Source organism: Rasamsonia byssochlamydoides (assembly GCF_041956645.1).
Source record: "Rasamsonia byssochlamydoides strain NRRL 3658 unplaced genomic scaffold VTN77scaffold_73, whole genome shotgun sequence".
In the NCBI taxonomy this organism is placed as follows: domain Eukaryota; kingdom Fungi; phylum Ascomycota; class Eurotiomycetes; order Eurotiales; family Trichocomaceae; genus Rasamsonia; species Rasamsonia byssochlamydoides.
The window spans coordinates 82,597-104,738 of NW_027192456.1; the positions used below are offsets into that span (position 1 = coordinate 82,597).

A 22,142-nucleotide genomic window follows, 5' to 3' on the forward strand; every position below is an offset into this window, starting at 1 on the left:
TTTCAGTATAGGTCTCTTCCCAATCGGCGTGAACTGGTATTACACCAATCACACTGGACAGCATATCATTAGCGGATTGACTTTTTTTTTTTCAAAAAAAAAGACCAGTGTCGCCTTACCCTTGTTGTGGAACAGCCATCATTGTGCTCAATACAATACTCACCCGGGCAGCTTTCGCAGCTGCGCTGGCACTCCAGTTTGCAGCTTGCGCACTAAAATGACATTGTTAATCACATGATATGTCAATGTGTTCAGAAGTAGGAGCTTACCGTTGGCCCACATTCCCAGCAATCCCTGCTGACGCCGGGGCCCAGCTTCTATTGAGTCTAGTTAGCGGCATAGGGCTACAGATGGGCGAAATAACATCACCCGAGAGACATTGTCCTCCCGATAGATGCACATACCTTGCGTTCTGGTGATTGGCCTCGACTTCGGCTCCCAGGAATTGCCCTGACAGCCGTCTGGTGCGGACTGAGATGGGCCATGACTTCCTCCGGATGGGGAAGGCAATTGAAACAGAACCATTTGTTGCACCGATGGCACCATCGGTTCTTCAAACATTCCGCGCATCGAGCAATAAAAACCCCGTTCTCGCCGTTCGAGACAGGGCGCTTGGCATCAACGACCTTAGAAGAATATAGAGGGGGAGGACAGAGGAGAGGAAAGTGCTCATCTGGCGACTTGCCCCAAATGGCTGGCCCTTCTGGAGAGGTATGACAACCATCACAGCCATGAGGCCCAAGTGCAATCGTTGCAATGGCGGGACCGAGTAGTCCAGCTTCCGGCCGAGGTTGACTCTTATTACTCGCCGAGTATAGATCGACATTATGCCGAGGACCCCGGCATAGAACCGCGTCGAACGCAATGATACCTTCGCACTTCTGAATAGTTTGTGCCCAGCCATCTTCGATGTTGTCCCGCAAAATCCTGCCGGAGGGTCTATACCACTCGTTCAGATGATCCAACCGTGCGTTAGGGTCCATGTCCCTGCTTAAAGCGGTAGAGGCCGATTCAGAATCCTGGTTGGCGGTAGTCTTGGAATAGGATGCATCTTGTGAGCTGCCAAGCTGGGATTTCCACCATTCTCTGCGAGAAGCTGGACGGCGGCTGCGTGGCGTGTTGTGGATTGGTTTTTTGGGAGTGAAGTGGTAAATACCCTTCACCTTCGGGGTTCCCTTGGGGCGACCTGGACGAACGGCGTACTGAAGGACCTGCATGAGTTTGCGCTCATTCATGTGCAGACACTCGCGGATTGACAGAATGTTGACATTGAAACGATCAGTGAGTATGATATCGGCAACCAAGTCGGCCGGAACCGACAAGCCATCCAGAACCAAAGTCCGAACACTTTCAAGAATGGATCTTCGCTCTAACTGGGAGAAAATTCCTCGCAGGGGGCCCGCGTAGAAATCATCTTCAGTCAGTGACTCGTCCATCCGTTCATTTCTCCAAATCTCGCCGCCAGCATCGATTGGCGCAATCTGGGGTACCATTGCGCCACGACACGTAGTCAGGTCGAGGCGCCGGAATACGTAAGGGGTCTCCAGGATAATAGAGCGCATCGTCCGCGATGTTGCTGCGAGAGACATGAGGGAAGAGATAGGTAGAAGGGGGGCCATATGATCCAGGATGATGTTGTTGGACAAGACGTCGACCAAGGATGGACGCTTGGCCGACAATACGATTTGCTCCTCTTGCGGAGAAAATGGACCGTCATCGTTCGTGCTGATGACTTCCTGCACCGTTACAAAACCCAACTCTTTCGGAGTGAGACGGCGGTGTCCATGAAAGAAGTCATGGTTATATCCGATAAGATTCTTCTTGTATGCCGCCATGGCACCAGCAGTGATATCATCGCCGAGCGCCATCACGGGGGCGGCATTTGGCTGGATCTCCTCAAGAGTGGTTCTGGCTTTCGCCAGTTCAGTCTCCAGAAGGTCAACTGTGGACTGGACGACGACAGGCATGATGGAGATAAACCCGACAGCAGAATGACACAACTCTGCTAGAAGTGAGTGACTTCTTTCTCTTGCTCCCGGGCAGAGAAAACAAATGCTGATATCGTAGAAAGATCAGCAATGCAATACATAATCAAAAACTGGGGAAGAAAATCATTTATATATGGATATATATAGTAGATAGATCGAGAATCTCCAAGAGGGAAAAGCAAATATCGAAGGACAGGGGAGGGAAAAAAATATATAGAGTGCGTGTGATAGTATAAGCTCCACGGTGGAGACAAGATAGCCGCGACTAGATCGCTAGACGCTTGGGTGGGTTCGTGGGTTCTGGAAGGCAGCCGATCGGAAACGGTGAACAAAAATAGGCGGAATTCAAAAATAGTTTGGCAACAGCACAGCTGGAGACGGAAGGACCAAAAGAGCAAGTCCGGGGGTCCCGCCAGCTTCCAGAATCAAGGGCCAGGCAACGTGCGAGTGGAGAAGTGATCAGGGCGAAGGCCCAGGCGTGTGGTAAGTTAATAATAAGAATAAGAATTTTTTTTAAACGTGAGAGCGGGGAACAGTCCCAGCAGAGACAATATTATGACTCAATTGCTGAGTAGAGTACGGAGTACAGAGTAATTAATTATCCAGTAGAAAAGTCCTCCGTTGCTAATAATAGATATACCAGAAATTGTTCTTAATCAACTAATGGGAGACGTAACAGGTAATAATAAAATAATAGAAGAGATGGGCAGGGAAGAGAGATAAGCGGTAGAGGCAAGCTGGACGGTGGAAATAAATATGCCAGCGTATAACAAGGGAGTCATATTTAGCGAATTACCACTGGACCTCGCCAAAGACTTGCATGGCAAGAAGGACCTGGTTAGGTGGGAGGGTTGGGGTGCACCGTGCACGGATGCAACTTAACCAAGAAAGCGGTCTGCAATGCAGATCAGCAAAGATTTGCTCGAAGGATAGGGAGTAGATTACCTGATTACAATTTACTGTACGGAGTACAGACTACAGAGTACAGAGCACTCCGTGCTGCAAACTGCCCAGATCGAACTTCCCCCAGCACGGGGAATTATTCGTCGCGAGAAATGCGGTCAGTGAAGGTAGGACATGAAAAATAGATGACAAGCAGCTATCATAAAGTGATGGAAACGACGCAGCGCGGGGTTGCGCGGCAGAGCTTGTCAGGATCTCTTTTCATACTCCTAATTCATGACACTTTGTTCATGGAGGGGCTACGTGGTTGGAGCAAACTGAACAGTACGGAGTAATCAGAATGATAACTCCATAAGAATAAAGCCATCCATCTCCTCCGAGGATCGGGGGAAAGTTGCCACCTGTCTTGAATCCTGAGTCCTGACAGGCCTCGACCTGGGCGGAGTCGCTCCTTCCGCTGGTCATGCGCAAGTCATCCCAAACTTAAGTGGGACTGCAAGCATGACTAACTGTGCAGCTGTGTGACCACGGGCAAGGCCTCGGGAGTACTGTATACAGAATAGACTCTTCTGACAACCGCTACATGAATTGTGCTAGCACTAATTACCCATGTAGGATGTAGTGATGCCTAATCATATTTTATAGTCCTGGTATACGGGGTACAGATGCCTTTGTGAGAAGAAAAGTATTTTGTATCATTTATTATTTACAAGCAGACATGACTTTTATACCTTCCGCCATTCGTCCAGGTTCCTAAGTCTTGGCTTTGTGGGGTGAGTAATACATACAGGTATTATTACATACAGCGCAGAAGCGCCTACGCAGACTTGGAGTTGGCGCTCAAGCAATGGACCAGAATAGGAATAGGTAAGAGCCAGTTCATTCTTCAGCACTGAACACTGAGCACCGACACAACAATAAGTCTCCGAGTCCGTTCTGACGAACATAGTTTTATCACTAATTGAACTCTTCGAAAGAAGATAAATTTAGTTTGGGAATGAGAATGAGCGAGTAGTTAACACCCTCGACCTGGAGAAACAGCAAGGAGTCAAACGGTCTAGACTTTCAGCCGCTTTACTTTACCGATGTCCTCTACTGTACTCCGTACAGCCTCAGTTGCTATTCCATACCATACCCAAGATCGTCTCTTGGCTGCTGATCTGTTCTCTTGGCCCCTGGCAACCCCAATAGAACCTGGATAGCACAGATACATTGTTTTCTAGGCATCCATTATTGTGGTAGTATGATTGGCAGATGATATGATCATACAAGTACATTACTCCCTCATAGTCATGACTGGCAACCTCAGCCAAAGCTCGGCACATCGACTGTTATCGACGATCACAACCAAGGCCCCCCTCTTGAAGGATTCCAAGAATGTAAACCGACTACAAACACGTCTACTTCCAGACCTTGCCAAGACTGACCTCCTTGTCGTCATGCTTGTTCAAGATCTTGGCCGTCGCCAAATCGAAATCTTCCTGCGTCACATGAACCCGTCGCTCCCGCAGCGCGTACATGCCCGCCTCCGTGCAAACTCCCTTTAATTCAGCTCCGGAGCATCCGTTCATCTTCTCGGCGATCTTGGTCAGGTTGATCCCGCGCGTCAGGTTCATAGACCGCGAATGGATTCGCAAAATATCCGCCCGTGCTTCCACCCTGACAGAACGAGAGCGTAGTCAGTAAAAGTCACCCAGTAAAGGATGTAGTGAAAAAATAGACAAGGGTCAACCTACGAGGGTGGTGGGAATTCAATCTTTCGGTCAATCCGTCCTGGTCGTAATAGAGCCGGGTCGAGGATGTCGAGTCGATTGGTGGCCATGATGACCTTGATGTTCTTGGTCGGTTCGAATCCATCCAGTTGGTTAAGCAGTTCCAACATAGTCCGTTGCACCTCTGAGTCGCCTCCGCTACTGCCTTCGACTCGACTCGAGCCGATACTGTCGATCTCATCCATGAAGATGATGCTGGGAGCATGTTCGCGAGCCATGACAAACAGCTCCCGCACCATCCTACTTCCCTCACCAATATATTTTTGAACTAGTTCCGATCCGCTAACCCGGATGAACTTGCAGTCTGCGTGATGGGCGACAGCTCGTGCCAGGAGCGTCTTGCCTGTACCTGGGGGCCCGTAAAGTAATACACCTTTGGGTTGCGCAATACCGAGGGACTCAAACAGCTCCGGGTGTTTCAGGCCCAGCTCGATGACCTCCTTGATTTCCTTGATCTGTTGATCCAGACCACCGATCATGTCGTATGTACTATCAGGCACCTTCTCCACCATCATTAGAGAGACGAGTGGATCGACAGACGAAGGCAATATCTTTTCAAGCTTGTAGGAGTCAGATAGAAGCGCTACCCGTTTGCCAACCGTCAGTTTGGAAACATCGACACCGTCAGCCACGTCCACGACTGGGTAAATCGAAAAGGTTAGCTACAGCACCGCAAAGACTCAGTCGATGAGACTATCCTTGAAGCAGGACTACTCACCGTATTTGCCTTCGGGATGCACTTTTACGAGGACCTTCTTGGTGCCCATCACCTTCACCACTTCGCCGACATAGGAGCCAGGCTGCTGAAGCAAGCCAAGTTCTTCCCTCAATAGGCGTACTCTCGAGTTGAGGTCATTGCGCTGGGCCTCTAATCGTCTCAAAACTGCCTGACCCTTGATGATTTCGAGCTTCATGCTCTCAATCTTATTGCGGTAGTAGTTGTCGAGCGCCATGACGGGCGTATGTCAGGCGGAATGGGGACAAAAAAAAAGGAACAGCTCACGAGAGAGCTGCAACAAGGTACCGATATCTTTAAGAACTGTTTTGGAGGAGCAAAGAGCCAGTTTTAAACGGTGTTGGAGAAATAAGAAGACCCTGGGGGGAGGGTCCCGAAGCTGTTAGGGCGTTAGGCAAATGACGATGGCGTGTCGGGACGATGTTTGGTCGAGCACTTTCGATGCCGAGCTTTGAAGCGGTAAGGTGGACACCAGCCATACTACTTGTCTCAGGCTGCGGCTTGTTTCTTATCAAGCCACTACTAATTACTTCATACTCTCCGTATTCCTCTATTATCTGTGGCTGTGTAGTCTATGACATAAGTCATTGACATTACTGGCATACTGCATGAACTACTTATCACGTGCGACGGGCCAAGAAACATCTTGAAACTTCCCCATACCATGGGGCGCTTGCGACACCCAGCCACCAGAGCCTATGTAGCTGGTGATTGGGCAGATGTTTACTCTTCCTATCGTCTTTTGACTCTCATAATTTCCCAGTGTCTCTTTTACCCAGAGATCAGGTCTCTCAGAGCTGCAGGTGACTGCGGAGATCAGCTCCCACCTGATCTATCGCGTGAGCGATGCACAGAAGCTACGCTGCTGGCTGAACTTCTGACATTCTGCACGCGCTGAGAACCCCGTCTTTGGAGCTGCGGGGTTTTACAGGATCGCATCCCTGCAATATGTTCAACAAGAATCGACGTGACTATCGTTGACAGTAGACGACCTCGCCCGTATTCTTTCAAAGTTATCCGGCTTTCCTTTCGCCTCCCTCTACTGGCTGGTCAGTTTCAGCTGGGATCTACTCAAGAAGCAACTTGGAGAGCTCACAGGACGAAGAAAGAGCAATGGCCGATAAATCTGGCGAATTTGACTCTTCTGAATCTCGGGGTTCATTTACAGAGCAGCGTCAGACATCTAATTTTGTTTCTATTGTCCGAACGGACGATGAACAGTATCCCCCAGAAACAGTGCGTCATACAAAGTTGAGTCGGCAACCCAAGGGCAATATTAATTATGGTATAGTAGAACCTTCTCATGTTCTTCGCCGTGCTGCCTCGTGCGTTTGATGATTATCTGCTTACACAACATCCTAATGTTTTCCAGGGACCATTACCTCCTACGAACAAAGCTCTGCGCAAGTATACCCCGATGATGATTCCACCCACCGATCCTACCTCGGTCGCGCCCAGACTCCCCGGTCACCTTCTTTAGCACCGCAGACCGACAAAGCAAGGAAGCCCCCCGTAATGCGGCGGATGTCATCTAAGCGTCCGACACCTCACCGGGGCCAGGAGTTCTCGGTAGATGACGATGCCGAAGAAGTTGAGCAGGATAATGCCCTGCATCAGGCAGCAAACCCCGAATATTCTCCAAGAATCCACCCATTGAGGAGGAAAAGCTCCACTTTAAGACGGAGGGCCAACGCTCAGATGCCCACGCTATCGCGAATGAGTTCGAGGAATGATGGAGATGACGAATCGAGGCTTACGGAACCTGATTCGGAGACGTTCGGAGAGCCCTCTTTCCAAGACCGGGATGAAGAAGAGAACGAAGAAAATGGCCATGTGAGTGACGCGGAGAGCTTTACACTAAAGGATCGCCAGGAAGCAATCAACGAAACACATCCTTTTGGTATCAGGATCTGGAAACCTGCTCTGTACAAAAAGAACCGGTCAGTAGAGAAAACTGCGGAGGGGGACATTCATTCATCCCCCGGTGGACGTGTGAGCAATGTATTATTCGTGGTCAATCTGATGTGGACTTTGTTTTTCGGATGGTGGCTAGCGGTCGCCGCATTGATAGGTGCCGTTGCCTGTTTCCTTTGCGCGTTTTCCCCAAACGCGGTGGATTATGGAAGGGTATTCTTCGGCCTGTCCCGCTATTTGCTGTACCCATTCGGTTCCTTTGTCCGATTAGAGACCGACGAACACTATGCTGAGGAGGACGAGGGCGAGGGTCGAAGTATCAGCGAGTATGAACAATGGCAAAGCGGTGATCTCGAACATGGCCGGCTCTTCTTTGGGCCGCTCAACAACCGGTCGCTCATTGGCCGACGAAGGAACAGCATTGACTCGGCGGCCAGTGAGCATGACAGTCTTCTTGGACGGACTGGGAGAGGTCAATGTCGTGGAAGCAATCTGTCTAGATCCAAGCGGCGATTATTTGGTCGGGGTGAATGGAGCCTGGGCCGGGTTGTATTCTTTACCTTTTTCTACTTCCTCATCGGCCCGCTCATGCTTCTTGTATCACTAGTTTGCTGGATGCTGGTGTTCTGGATCCCCATGGGCCGCGTGATGAACATCCTTGTCGATCATCTACGCCGTCATCCTCTTGCTCTCTCCTTTCACTCGGATACGACATACTCCCGCTTACCATCCAGTTCGTCTTCGTCTATTCTCCTCTGCACCTATCGTGCGGCCGGCCTGCGGTATTGGAAATACACCATTGATGGGACCAATATATTCTTCATCAACCTCCTGGGCGTCGTGGCGTTTGCCATTTTCGATTATTGGGTCTTGGATGTGACTCTTGGGATTAAATCTTGGCTGACCCATCCAGGCTTGATTTTCACTCTTGCGCTTTTCTCTATCATTCCATTGGCATACTTTATTGGCCAAGCAGTGGCTTCGATCTCTGCGCAGTCTTCCATGGGCCTTGGCGCCGCAGTCAATGCGTTCTTCTCGACTATTGTAGAAGTCTATCTGTATTGTGTTGCTCTCAGTGAGGGTAAAGCTCAACTGGTTGAAGGAAGCTTGATCGGGAGCATCTTCGCCGGTATCCTGTTTCTTCCGGGATTGTCCATGTGCTTTGGTGCGATTAAGCGCAAGACGCAGAGATTCAACGTTAAGTCTGCAGGTGTCACCTCGACAATGTTGTTATTTGCAGTCATCGCCGCATTTGGACCCACTCTATTTTATCAGATCTACGGCAGCGTAAGTCCTTACCCAGTCGGCGAACCCCCTGAAGTCACCTCATAGCTAACGAATCACAGCATGAGCTGAATTGTCGGTCATGTGTCCATCATTCAAATCCTGGCGATCGGGATTGCCGTCGTTGTTACTTCTCTCAAGTCCCAGCCGTAAATGACGAGTTCTTCCTCAAAGCTGTGCAACCGTACTCCTGGTTTGCAGCGGTGTTTCTCTTTCTGTCATACGTGATCGGTCTTTGGTTCACGCTCCGAACTCATGCAGCCGTTATCTGGGCAACAGAGGCGGATGAGAAGAAAGCGGCACACATTACGAACGAGTCCTTGCACGACATAAGGCAATTAAACTCTGCCAATGGACCACACGCAACAGGTGCGGACATGCAAAGCCAGCGAAATTCGATTCGGGACTCGCAATTGTACAAGAGGATCCTAGGACATTCTTTGAAACAGGTTGGCCTGTCTGATAGCGGCTGGGAACAGATCGAGGAAAGTTCGGTACCTGACAGCGTGACGCCCCATGTTGTTCCTCCAAGACAGAATAGCAGTGACGACCACCCCGGTCTAAATCTACGTGGACTGACAGATGAAGATAATGAAAGTCTGGCGCGGCAAGTGGCTGAAGTTGCCGCGACCGCTGCAGCGGTTGCGGCTCGCGATGCCGCACAATCACACCGCAAAGCTTCCGCCAATCCGCAGGCAACGGGACGCCAGCACCAGAGGACCCATGGTGCGCGAGCAGGCCCTGTTGCGGAGGATCACGAGGATGCTGGACCGGCATTTGATAGCAGTCATCATGCCAGTGGTGGCCACGATGCCCCGAACTGGAGCAAGGCCAAAAGTTCAATCATCCTTCTTGTGGCGACACTTTTATACGCGGTCATAGCAGAAATGCTCGTTAATACTGTTGATGTTGTGTTGGATAACGTTGATATTGACGAGAAATTCCTAGGCATCACCTTATTTGCCTTGGTTCCAAACACTACCGAATTTCTGGTAAGCTTGTCCGTTGCGGTCGTATCAAAAAGTTGGGGATCCGCGAATCTAACATGCTGTTGTGATAGAATGCTATTTCCTTTGCCATGAACGGAAATATCGCACTTTCTATGGAGATCGGTTCTGCCTACGCTTTGCAGGTTTGTCTTCTGCAGATTCCAGCTCTGGTTTTGTATAGCGCTGTCCATGCCCGATTTATTGAACCTTCCGAACTTCTCAGCCATTCATTTACGTAAGTAGCCTCCCTTGTCATGCATATCATTTTGCTAACCTGGTTTCTCTAGCCTCATATTTCCCCAGTGGGACATGATCACCGTTATCCTCTGCGTGTTTCTCCTCTCGTACGTATACGGCGAGGGCAAGAGCAATTACTTCAAGGGCTCGATCCTTGTCCTCACGTATCTTGTCGTTGTGATAGGTTTCTATCTATCCAGCTACAACAACATGGAAACCATGGGTGTGGACCGCTTTGACACGTTGGCTCTTGGTCGTCCCGAAAGGTTCTATACCATAGGAAGGAGTAGCAGTGGGGTAGCTTATCCTGGCTCCTAGAGAGAATTTGGAATGTGGGACAAAACACACTCCTTTGATATCTGACCTGAGTCCTCGTTCCCAACATTCATTCACTTCGCCATTCATTTTTGCATACGGATTCCGAGTGTAGGAAAGGGACAACACGAAGCTAGCTATGCGTGTGCTATATTTTCTTTTCTTTTTGTCTGAATGAATCTTTTCTCTCATGTACCATCGAACAACCGTTAACGACCTTTTTTTTAGTGCTTGTCGTCGCTAGGTTAACCAGCAGCTAATATTCTCTATATCCTGTGTCCTCAAGGCAAGCGTTTTGGCAGTTTCCCATGTAGCTAGCCAGCTACATTGTCATTGCTATGTACTTCGTTTCCTTGCTCATGTACAGTACTTCCTGAATGCTTCAATCCGATCACTCGTCCATTTCAATCATTATAGTACCTAGTATCCTTCCACTACTTCCTTCTCGATCCTAATGTTGAACACCCTTACACTGGTTCGGAGAAGTACTCAAGTGTTGCTAGGTAATGGACTCAAAACAGCTATGATGCCTTTTTATTCTTGCTCTGACTGACTGTGATTGAGATGCTGTTCAGTTAAGTGCATATATATGTAGGTATTAATCGGTCTAATGAAGTGCTTAATAATCAAAATCATGACTTATGACGGCCTGTAGGGGTAGTCCAAGTATCGCATAATTGAGGCTTTGATACTTACTTCATCTAAATTACCTGAGAAAATTGCTCACATCAGTAAGAAAATTCCTTCCTTAAGACGATATTGGTATGAAATTCTAAAGATATATCGGGGGCCGATGTTTTTGAAAATTTGTATGGGAAATTAATCGGTGCTCAGAAAAGTATCAGTCAACTGGAGTTATCGTCTAACCTCGAATCGTCTTGGCGCGGTTCTACTGTATTTGACGACTCCGCGACAGGAACGGAGCACAGAGGTAGGTGGAAGCATTTTTCAGGGTCACCTAGGGCTAAGGACGAGCCGGAAATGCATGATATCTGGATTTCATCTGACTTCCCTCAATCCAACGATCCAGACTGATAGCTTTGGCAGGTTTACGTGACGTCACCCATTGACATTGATCCCGTCATGTGATCTTACAGAAGGTGCCTTCCTTCGTTCTATCGCAACAACAAAGCAGCAACCTGAACCTTCCTCGTTTGTGGCATAACAACAGTGCTCCTTATACTTCATGATGGCAGGAAATCTTTTCTCCTGGGTTTTTCGCCGAAACCCAACCTCTCCAACAATGGCTCAACCATCTCAGCGCAGGTTGTGGTGTGCTTTCTCCGACAATATTGATAGAGTGTTCTCCATAAGTTGTAACTTCGACGTTGACACCATTGACGATGTCAGAAAGAAGATCTGGGAAATGGACGGGAAGTGCAAGACAGAGCACATTTCTCACTGGGATCTCGATCTCTACAGCCCGAACAGCGCAGTCAAAGACGATTTTATGAAGGAAAATCTTGTACATCTACATCCTCGCCGATGGATTTCATACGACTTCCCTCAATCCCATGATCCAGATATTGATATCGTTATTATACGACCACAAGAACAACAATCTACTGCTACTCGAGGTAAGGTCCCACATCTTAAACCATTATGTCATGGTCATAGGTGTCGGGTTCGCCAGAACTTGACGAACGCCGAAACGTATGCACTTGAGATGAAACAGTGTCAAAACTTGCAGAAATTGTGGATTCACAAAGTATCGTTCACATACGCGGAACACCAGTAAGTGGAAAGTCAGTACTCTCACTTCTTTTGAGGGACTATTATTGCTGGCATGGAAGGACAGTATTTTGGCTTGGGATGTGGGAACAAAACCTTAGTGACCTTGATGACGAGGATCCTTGGGTGAATTTTGCTCAGATCCTTAGACGCAGGTACCTAAAGGTAAAAAAGAAACAAGATATCTTTGCCAATGGCAATGTGATCATCCTGGATAAAGCACAAGGGACATATGGAGACACTGCATTCTGGAACTACATTGTCAAAAGCGTCCAGTGTCGGATCGACTATCATATAAAACTATGTCTTTTCTCCTCGTATGGCAGTCCATCAGCAGGCCTGCCATATAACACATCAATGCCAGTGCAGTTTGGTTCCAAATAATGCATCTCATTAACTCCATCAGCCGAGGAAGGTTTACCACCAATAGGTCTATTCTATACCAAAGACGAGTTCGAAATGGTTGTGACAAAATTATGTTCTGAAACACTTGTTAAAAAGTACACTATTGATAGAGATGCTCAGAACTATATTTTCATCTTACAAATAGTCATCCTGGGGCTGTAACGTCAATAATATTTTATCTTTTCGAGGTATGTAACCTTCTTCCTACGAACATGTTCTATGGGACACTTGCATCTTGCTGGTTACCTGAGCTCCACCCTCCTCTTGTGTCTTGAGTATGGGATGGCAAGCACTATTACTGGCATCCTGGACTCCCCCTAAGCTGGAGAGAAAGGAGGAAGGCTTAATATGCAAATTGACTTACTCCGGTTTAGTATAACTAACGTATTTTCTAGGTGTGCTGCTCTGAGGTGAAACATGGAGTTACTCCTATAATAACAGAGGATTATGTGATTCAAGCCATGGCAGATAATAGCAAAGTATTTAAGGGCCTTGAGACAACTGCTGTTACATGATCTTTTCCTTACAGACAAAGACTTACAATTGAAGCTGCAAACATCCTGAGCAGAGTGCGGATATATTCTATTTGACCAGTCAGTTGACGGCATTAGGCACTGTTATGAAAATGGCTGGATCCACAGGGTACTTATGAGGGAGGGCATTAAACAGCAGCATAGTATTGGTGTTCTACCATCATGCTTATATAAAAAGTAATGTTCTCTAAAATGTGGCTTTTACTATTCTATTCTGACATATTCTAGGTATATTGAGTACCTTATTGGTAATATGCCAACCAAGTTCCCGGATGAGGCATTCCCTACGATTCAAAGCTTGTGTAAGAAGGTCCTCCAGCACTTCTCCTCAAAGAACCTTAGGCATTGCACAGAAGGCAAATTATCGACTGCAGGAAAACTCCGACCCTTAGAGGCCCAGTATTAGGATGAGTTTTACAGGGCATTCAACACTGTAGTAGGTCGAGGTGTGCCAATCTCCAGTGAATGGTCCAGGAAAGGCGATGGCCGAGTCGACTTCTATATTCCACAAAAGAGGTGGGGAATTGAGTTACTCAGGGACCATGACCGAGTTACTGAACATTGCAATCAATTTCGGGAGGGTGGTCAATATTATTCATGGATTAAATCTGGTATGCTTGAGGATTGGATAATAATCGACTGTGCGACCTCTCTGCCAGCCAGTGGTATGTAGTCTTGCTCTATGCAACTTTACATCCTTGCTTCCTGTAATGTCACTCATATCATCACAGGGCATTTAGAACCGAAACTGTGGTGCGCTGTCTTTGAAAACGATTATTCCCAGCTGCTAGTGTTGGATCATAAGAACAACCATGTGGCAGGCCCTACTGTTTTAGCGAATTAAGAGTTGGCATGTCATCCAGTGCCATTGGGTCCTAGGAAGATCTTCCTAGAAGAAGGATCCTGCGAAGAATCTCCTGAAAGAGAAATGCCATTGGGAATATTATTCTAGGAGACTGAGATGGAAGACGGTTTAGTATGCGGAATGTGCAGCCAGGGGGTGTATCGCCAACTGGCACAGTCTCTGCAGCATCATACATGATTATTATTATCTATTACTCTGTTCGGCCCTTGGGCCACCCAGTCCATCTAGACTAGATTTCCCTCGTACATGTTGAGTCAAAGAATATCTTCTCGGCATCTCCGCTACCTACAGCTGGGTTGACGACATCCCCAGCTCTGTCATCCTATCAGCTCATCCGCGAGCCAGAAATTGTCCCGAATTCCTTCTCCATAGCCACCACCTTGTGACCTTCCTAAATCCCTCTGCCGTCGTGAGTAGCACACGGAAGTCCAGGCGGCCGTCTACTTGGAGCTCATCCCTCGCATTCCGGTACCGAGGGCAGAAGATAGTAATGTGAGGGGTCCCATGCTCGTGCCCGGAGCTGCACGCTGTGCTTGTTACTTCCAAGACCCCGATCCTTGCAAGAAGTCCGCTAGCCCTCTATCTTCCCTGTGCGCAGCTGGGTGATGTATACTGCCTACAGTACATACCTTCAGTCCACACTGCTCCATGAGAGATATACATATATACATGTAGAATTATGCATAGAAATAGTGCCCACCGTCATTTTCAATTCATAGTCAACTGCAACATTTTGTCACCTTTTATGTTCCTATCATCGGACTCCTGAACTTCAGCCTTCCAGTCGTTCAGAATCCATCGGGATAATCTTTACACTCAGTTAAAAATGAGTCGCCACCGGCACGAAGCTCCACATATATTCATCCTCTCTCGACATTCTCCGGAACGACGGTTTTGATATTACGTGGCTCTCTGACAACGGGTTAACTTCTGGCGGAGAGCTTTCTCCACAAACAAACTTGTAGCTGACTGCATTATCGGTGAAGTTTCCATTTGCTAGAATAAGAAGACCAGGAAGGCCTTGCGGCCCGAAGGCCCATTCGGCAAAGGCAAGGATCTCGGCTTCAGTAGCTACGGGTACAATAGGGACTCCAAATCTCGCAAACTTTTCTGGATCTGTTCTCTGTGAGTCTGAATTGACCCAATTTTCTTGTGTGGAGAACATACAAAGACGTTGGGATCTAATGATCTTCTCTTGTTAGAAATCAATTGATCCCTCGCCAGCTCGAATGTGCAGCAATTTTAATCTCTGATTGACAAACGCATTTGCAGGCGAATCTTCTACATTGGAGGTATTCAGCTTCTGCCAGATAGAATTGGATCTATTTGACCTACCAGAACCTCCAGCCTTTCACAGAGTCCCACACTCTAGCTGTCCTTCATGTAACAATCGTCGAAAGTTGGCATCCCAAGCTGGACCTCGGTCCTGGTCACCCAGGTCTTCTAGGTTCAGTTCGTAATGATAGTCATCCTCGTCGCCGTAATTGACGTCAAAGTCACCTTCATCCTCAAGTGATAGTGACTGTCTTTCATGAAACGCCAAGCGCTTTAGTGAGTCCAGATGGTGGAGAAGTCCAACTGATATGTCTGGTTAGGTATCCTCGCAACAAGTCACATAAATGTATAGCTCTTTAAGGCCTTCAAAGCTGAGGAAAATAGGGGCAGATCTTCTTCCCATGCTCCGTCAAATTCCAAGTCCATGGTTGGGATCGAATTTCCGGACCATGTTGAGGATGGGTTGATTTGCGTAGTCAGTGGTCGCAGAGACAACAGCCAGGCAGATTGTGTGAGGCTGGGAGATGTAAGATTTGGTAATCTCATAAACAAGGTCAACATCTGCCTCGGAAGCGTCTTTTGTCGCCGACTGGATGATTCCTGGCAGGTCAATCAGTGTAAGCTGCGGTCGTTTGGGGCCCTCAATTTCAACACTGAGAGTGTCTTTGGCAAACGCACGAGAAGGACTTGTGCCATCAACTGTCTTTTCTATGCCCATCAGCTTTGTTCCCTTTGCCACCATATCAGATTTCGCGGGAAAGGAATCTCTGTCAGTGCTTCAAGGAAGGAGCTTTTGCCCGCTGACTGCTCGCCCTTCATAAAATAGATCTTAAAGTATAGGCGTTATTTTCTGGCTCCAGAATATCTCGAGAAAGGTTAACTTAAGCCATTACAAACTCAACCGCTCAAATATTGATGGCATAAATGAAATTAAAGCACATTTATATTTGTTATTTTACATTTCATTATGACCCTCTAGCGGCCGCTTCAAGGCCAGACAGAGTTTGTTGATCTGACGACGACGGTGGAGGAACCCGTATTTTACCGCACATGATCACATTCTGTCCCATAGGCGTCCAAGTAACATCTCTGGGACTGAGCGCCGCTTTGGGTTTTCCGTCCTCGTCCCGCTTTGAATCCGGACTTACATTGACACCTCCCCGTCCAAGATAGGTAGGAGCAACAGTGACAATGATGGAATCAATAAAATCGGCGTACTCAGGGTTCAGCAACTCACTCAACACCGTCCCGCCACCCTCAATCATTACGCTTTGTATCCCCTCAGCTGCCAGTGCACGAAAGATAGCCTCCCAACGCAGCCGCCAGCTCTGGTTATATTCCACAATCCGCAAGTAGTCACCCCCATAACCCTTCAACATCAGCAACCTTTCAGGATGAATCTGCGCGCCTGGCGAGATCACGATCCATGGAGCTTTGCCTTTGCCTTCCACAGCCGCTCGGAGCATTCTACACTCTGGGTGGACATTCCACCTGCCCATAGGATCGACAACCACCGGTCTGGGCTGCCACATCCTCCCAAGACCACCAAACCCGCCAGCACCTTCGAGCCTGCAGTTCAGCCCAGGATTATCGGCAAGAACAGTTCCAACCCCAATCAAAATGGCATCATGACGCGAGCGTAAATAGTGAGTCATCAGTTTCGCTTCTGGTCCTGATAGGACAGTCTGCATCCCGGGCAGCAGTGATATCTTAGAGTCCATTGATGATGCATATGACAGTGTGACATGAGGAAAAGTGCGCTTTTCCTCGTGGCGTGGGAGATAGGGTTCTAAGAACTCCAGTGAGAATTGGGGGAACGGTAAGGTGTCTGGTGGAAGGGGCGGTTTCACAGTGGAATTAGATGTATTTATAGGCCTGGTGTCATCGTCTGTTTTCTTGATTTTGACAATTCCATGTCCTTGCTGATATTCGTAACCCTCATGAGGTATTAACTTGACTTCCGGATTCTGGATTCGCCATTTAGAAGAGACATTACGGACGTCTGTAACAGTCAAGAATTTGCCTCCGGCCTCGATTAGCTTCTCTGGTTCCTCTTTGAACTTGGTGAAAATAGAAGAAGGGAGGTAGCCCTTCGCAGCCTCTCGGCGCGCAAATTCCATCAGGCCGGAATTCCTCTTCACTTTGTCGATATAATCGAGATCATGAGAGTGTGTTCTGCTGCTCCCTGGTGTCCTCGAGATCGTTACTGTAGAGTATGCACCCTCGAAACGAACAACTTTGATCTGGAAGTTGCAGGTCCCCCCTTCTCTGACGCTCTTTTTCCTGTGCTTCTTGCCTTCTGGCAACGGTCGATTTTGTTGTGAACGGTAGGTCGGACGCCGAAGACGGCACATGTAATAGTCTGTGGTGCAATGCCCCTCTTGGCTTGAATTTGACCTCTGCTTCACCCAGACATTATCGATGAACGGCCAGTATCTCTCAAACTCCTCAGTACTTATCTCGATCGGCTCTTTACACTCGAACATTACTTGTCTAATCTTAGCAATATTTGGAGGATTGTCGAGAAGACTGTAGTTTGCCGGTTCCCTTCGACCAGCCAGATCACGTCCGTCCTGCGCGGCGGAGTCCTCTGGCTCCCGGGCAGTATCACTTTGTGTTCCTTCTTCCGACTCATTACTGGGATGGTTTTGAGACGTGAGCGTGCGCTGAGCGACTATATTGACCGAGGCTTGCGTCTCATGTTCCGATGGTGAATGCTGCTGTGTTGTGATGTCTTCTCCCTTGTCCGTCTCAACGCTGGCCTCTGATGCGTTTGCCAGCTCGCCTTCTAGCTGAACCGAAGCTCCATCTCGGATAGGGTCGTGCGTTGCATTCGATGTTGCGGACTCCGACTCCGGTGCCGAGTCCACATTGGGTAGATCAGTTTCCATGTCGAGAGGTGCGCCAGAAAGTCCAAATTAGCTAGACATGTAGCTGTTCTTGCGGAGGAGTGCCGCAAGCCTTCAGAAGATCAGCTTGACATGGTAGTACGAGGATTAATCGACCGTCGAACAAAAGCCACAAATAGTCTTTTTTTTCCGGAAAAGAAAGACCCACGCCGAACAGGATTATTGAAGTTCGTTGCTGATTTGATCTGCGGTTTGAAATGTTGCTTGCTGCTTGCATTCGACTATGAGAAGCTCTGCCGATGCGTGGGGCTAGCCAGGATTGTCTTAGCGGGTCACTCTATGTGTATCCACTCACTACCTATCATCTACGCAGATTGGCAACTATTAATTGCCTCAGGAGTGCTGTAGGAAAAGAAAGTCTTATCATGTCCATTTTCTTGGGCTGCCCTTTACTGATACACCTTCATGCTCGGTGATAGAAATGAATACAGAAAATTCAATTAAAATGCCCCAACGTCAGCTCCAGCACGAGCCAAGGTCTCATAGACTCTTGGCGGCAGTTTGTACTTGATCATCCCTGCAAATATCATAAGATCCCTGGCCATTACAAGCAATTCATCTGCCAAACTTTGCCGAATCTCGTTTTCGTACGCTCCGGAATTGAGTCTCTCTCGCTCACGGCCGATGCAGGTGATGCTCCAGATGATTAAGTGACCAATATTCCGTGAAATGACGCTGGGGAAGGACGAGAACGCCTGTGCGGCGCTCCGAATGTAGGGAACAGAGCCCCTGGCGCGTAGAGGCAGGATTTGTAGCTCGTTGATGGCCTGAGACAAGCGTTGTTAGTAAAAAGGAATCAATCGAATTGATGAACGGGGAAGGCGTGGCGTTGGATCTGGCGAAGGAGATGACTTACGTCAAGAGCTGGAGCCCAATTCCCAGCTTCAACTTCACCCTTTGCTTCCATGATCCGGAGCAGCATGCCGCAGGCATCACGATTAACCTGCCGGATCTTTTGGTAGTACAGTGCATTGCTGTTGTACAGACTGATCATATTCTTCGCCAAGACGACCGGGTCATCCACCGTTATCAGGCTGAGGCTGCTTCCCGGTTCAGATTGCTGACCATTGTCTTGCCTTTGATCCACTCTTGGTCGCAGGGGCTGCAATTTCAATGCTGAATGGCCGAGCTCCACAGCCACCGCATCCGAGAGTGCTCGGTTGATGATCTCGATGACATGGTCGTAATCTTCGGCCAGATGATATAAAAGAACCGCATCGGCAGTTAGTCCCTTGTCATCCGCAACAGCAGCCGCCTGCACTGTGATGGTCCTCAAAAATTCCTCCTGGTCAACCAACTTAATCAGCTTGAGACGCTGCTCGATTGCTCCCTTGATCCTCATTCCGTCCGCACGAATGTCGCCGAGAAGCTTAGCAAAATCCCTGGTCTCCAATATAAACTCTCGTAATGCCTCATGGCAAACCGAAGCCTGCAATTTACCGAGAGCACCTGGAAGATCGGCATTGAGACAGATGAGAGCAAAATAATCGATGGCCGCTTCAACATTGCCAGTGCGGAATTCACGCGTGTATTGCGTGATGAGATAGCAGAAGTTGATCTGAGGGAACTGCTTGGTAGTGAAAGACACTGTTTTCGAAGAGCCATTAGCAAAACATTATTATATGGCAGTGTAACCATTAGTGAACTCACAGATTTCTTCGCCTGCTGTGTAGAAGTCGGACACTCGCAATAGTCCGTAATAATCCAAAGCAATCGCAAAATGCACAGCGCTCACCGGGGCATAAGAACCGAGATACGAAACTGCTTGTTCAAACATTCCACCCAGGATTTGGAGCAGGAAGAAGGTCCCATAGCCGCCAGGTGCTTCTTGCCCCTTCGCGAACACTCGTTGGCCTATTTCCGTGATATCTGTTTGAATATCTTCGAGGCCAAAAACCTCTCCAGCAATTTCCTCAGCGCGGTCATCTTCTCTAGCAAGGGCGAACTGTAACCACATCCAGTCCTCCACGCCTTGACCGACACCATCCAAGCGTCTGCGGCTGAGGTCACAGCGCCCGATGATTTTGTAGCAAGCCATCCGATAGGGATCAACTGTGTTCTCAGGCGCATTCCGCAAACGTTGCTGATACTCCCCATTGATTTTCTGTTGAAGGTCCCTTGGTAACCTTCTATTTTGGGCGTAGGTGGTCATGTATGTGACGAATTTGTGATCGAGCGATCGGAAACCAGGGTCTTGACTCACGTATTCCGCAGCCTCGGTTACAAACCCACAGCGGAGGAGATAGAAGATCAGAATCCAGCAATAATCCCCACCAACTATTTGGAGTTCCGTCCCATCCGGAGCAAGATCCTTTCTCGCAGCTCGAAGTCGGATGTAAGCACGGATTTTGTTGATGGTCGAGGGAATTCCCCCTAGCTGGGCTTCGCGGGGATTCTTTGCTATTGCGGCCTCAATTTCAGAGAAGAAAAGCTTCTCTAGGAAAACCCTTGAACCGTCGACTATCCTCCTCCTAAGAGCGGTTGCCCCCTTTGAATTCGAGGCTTCATTCAAGTAATCGTCGGCGAACTGGCGTTCCTTAATAGCGCCAGGATCTGAAAAGTTTGTTATGCTCGGATCCTCTCCTGTTATGGAGATCAGTGCACGATATGCCTCCGAAAGCTGGCGAGGAACCTGCAAATCATTTAGTCTAGAATCAAAATTAAGGACTGGAAGACCTACATCGCCTCCAGCATGCTCTTCCACCTCCGCGAATTCATGAAATATTGGGAAGGGCCTGTCTTCAAGCCTGGCTCCATTCAAACGCCGCACTTTATCCGCAAAGTAGCCCATCTTCTCCCGCAAAAAGCGGCTGTCTGGTGACTGAGTGCTGGTGCCATCATTGCGTTCGTTCGGATCCAAAAAGAGCTGGGACCTCGCTAGCGAATCTCCAGGTAGTCCAATGACAGACTTCTCAAGAGCAGATCGCCCAAAGACACTTCGAGTACCCGATGGGCCCAATTCTCGCGGTGTGAAAACGCCTGATTGTCTCGCTGGCTTTGACGTTCGACCAAATGAACCTCTCGAAGCCGCGTTGTCATCTCTCACATCCTCTTTTGGAGAGAGTCCGAAGTGTTGAAATATTCTCCGACGTTGCTCGTCCCAGTTGAGATTTACCTTCTCCTCCAGGAAGGCATCAAAATCCCGATGGACACGAGCCAAACTTTCAGCGACCATCGCTTGCCGTCCTCGCTGCTGGATGTTTCTCATGAACTTCTCGTTATCCGGATCAAAACCGTCGGTTTGCTTGAATGGACTGGCGGCGGCTGTCTGGGAATCTAGAGCCTTCAGGTCACGCAAAGCATGTCCCGGAGAGATACCCGATGCTGCGAGCAAGTAATGACTTCAGAGCACAAGACCATGAGCATATACAATACATAGATTCGAATTGGTGAAAGAAACTTGTACTCACGCTTTGCTGTCTCGGCCTGCTTGGTGCGATGACTTTGGGCCGCCAGCTCCAAGCTCTCTCGCTTTTCTACGAATATCGTCAAGTCCCAATTGAAGACTAGGCAACTCTCCAAAATTGGCATCTTGTGCAGTCGCAGAGAATGGTCGTTTTTTCCCTCTCTCCAGCAAACTGTTAAAGAAGGCGGGTTGTGTGGTTTGAGAAGCTGACATGGATTGTCCCGAAGGCGGCTGTTGGTTTTGCCCAAGCATCTGGCTTTGCTGTGGCTGTTGTTGCCGTTGAGATTGTTGTCCTAGAATCGAGAAGCTGGGTGCAGCCTGGCCGGTTGTTGTCGTTGTGTTTCCGAACGCGCTGGTTACATTACCCGGCGAGAAGATACTGGCTGATGGCTGCTGTGTTCCTGTAGATGGTCCCGAGCTGCTTGCTCCAAATAGGGAGCCAGAGAATGCGCTGGGAGCCATGGGGCTTCGATTGTTCAAATAACCAAGAGAGCTACTCGTCTTTGCAGCAAAGTTTCTGGGCAGACCTTAAGCAAACGCTATGTCTGCGACTGAACGAGACACGAAAAGAAAAACAACGAAAAAAAATATAGGCGCAGATCACCCAAGATTCAGTGTCTAAAACTTGGGGATCGCCCTTTATGAGTTGTGGCTGCCTCAAATGTATGTATGTAGTGTTGTCAACGATGCAAATCAACAAATGCTTTGTTTAATCTCTCCGGATTATCTATTTGCCGAGACCATCTCTGGTAGGTCCACTTTGCACAGATATACAGAGTAGCTTGAAGATTCAGGTCCATGATGCTTTTTACACGCCGGAGAACTACTTTGGTTCAAATAATCTTAATCGAATGGTTGGATGGTTTTGAGAGATACTCTA

At 48.4% G+C, this 22,142-nt stretch overlaps 6 protein-coding genes across 6 annotated transcripts; 1 reads left to right on the forward strand and 5 right to left on the reverse strand.

Moving 5' to 3' along the window:
* Positions 1–2: 2 nt before the first annotated feature.
* On the reverse strand, positions 3–1,967 carry VTN77DRAFT_8514 (uncharacterized protein; the record flags this gene model as incomplete). The annotated part of the gene is made up of 4 exons (XM_069425020.1): positions 3–53; positions 120–212; positions 270–317; positions 405–1,967. The coding sequence occupies 4 exons, from the start codon at positions 1,965–1,967 to the stop codon at positions 3–5; spliced, it is 1,755 nt and encodes a 584-aa protein (XP_069274606.1).
* A 2,324-nt stretch (positions 1,968–4,291) lies between these two features.
* On the reverse strand, positions 4,292–5,616 carry VTN77DRAFT_8515 (uncharacterized protein; the record flags this gene model as incomplete). The annotated part of the gene is made up of 3 exons (XM_069425021.1): positions 4,292–4,550; positions 4,628–5,303; positions 5,382–5,616. 3 exons carry the CDS (start codon positions 5,614–5,616, stop codon positions 4,292–4,294), a joined length of 1,170 nt encoding a protein of 389 aa, XP_069274607.1.
* An 896-nt stretch (positions 5,617–6,512) lies between these two features.
* Positions 6,513–10,141, forward strand: VTN77DRAFT_8516 (uncharacterized protein; the record flags this gene model as incomplete). The annotated part of the gene is made up of 5 exons (XM_069425022.1): positions 6,513–6,684; positions 6,772–8,600; positions 8,660–9,589; positions 9,658–9,821; positions 9,874–10,141. 5 exons carry the CDS (start codon positions 6,513–6,515, stop codon positions 10,139–10,141), a joined length of 3,363 nt encoding a protein of 1,120 aa, XP_069274608.1.
* A 5,215-nt stretch (positions 10,142–15,356) lies between these two features.
* On the reverse strand, positions 15,357–15,689 carry VTN77DRAFT_8517 (uncharacterized protein; the record flags this gene model as incomplete). Its single annotated transcript, XM_069425023.1, has 2 exons — positions 15,357–15,547; positions 15,626–15,689. The coding sequence occupies 2 exons, from the start codon at positions 15,687–15,689 to the stop codon at positions 15,357–15,359; spliced, it is 255 nt and encodes an 84-aa protein (XP_069274609.1).
* Positions 15,690–15,912: 223 nt separating this feature from the next.
* On the reverse strand, positions 15,913–17,838 carry VTN77DRAFT_8518 (uncharacterized protein; the record flags this gene model as incomplete). Its single annotated transcript, XM_069425024.1, has 1 exon — positions 15,913–17,838. The coding sequence occupies one exon, from the start codon at positions 17,836–17,838 to the stop codon at positions 15,913–15,915; it is 1,926 nt and encodes a 641-aa protein (XP_069274610.1).
* A 458-nt stretch (positions 17,839–18,296) lies between these two features.
* On the reverse strand, positions 18,297–21,724 carry VTN77DRAFT_8519 (uncharacterized protein; the record flags this gene model as incomplete). The annotated part of the gene is made up of 5 exons (XM_069425025.1): positions 18,297–18,623; positions 18,713–19,443; positions 19,507–20,488; positions 20,537–21,197; positions 21,267–21,724. The coding sequence occupies 5 exons, from the start codon at positions 21,722–21,724 to the stop codon at positions 18,297–18,299; spliced, it is 3,159 nt and encodes a 1,052-aa protein (XP_069274611.1).
* Between the last annotated feature and the right edge of the window lie 418 nt (positions 21,725–22,142).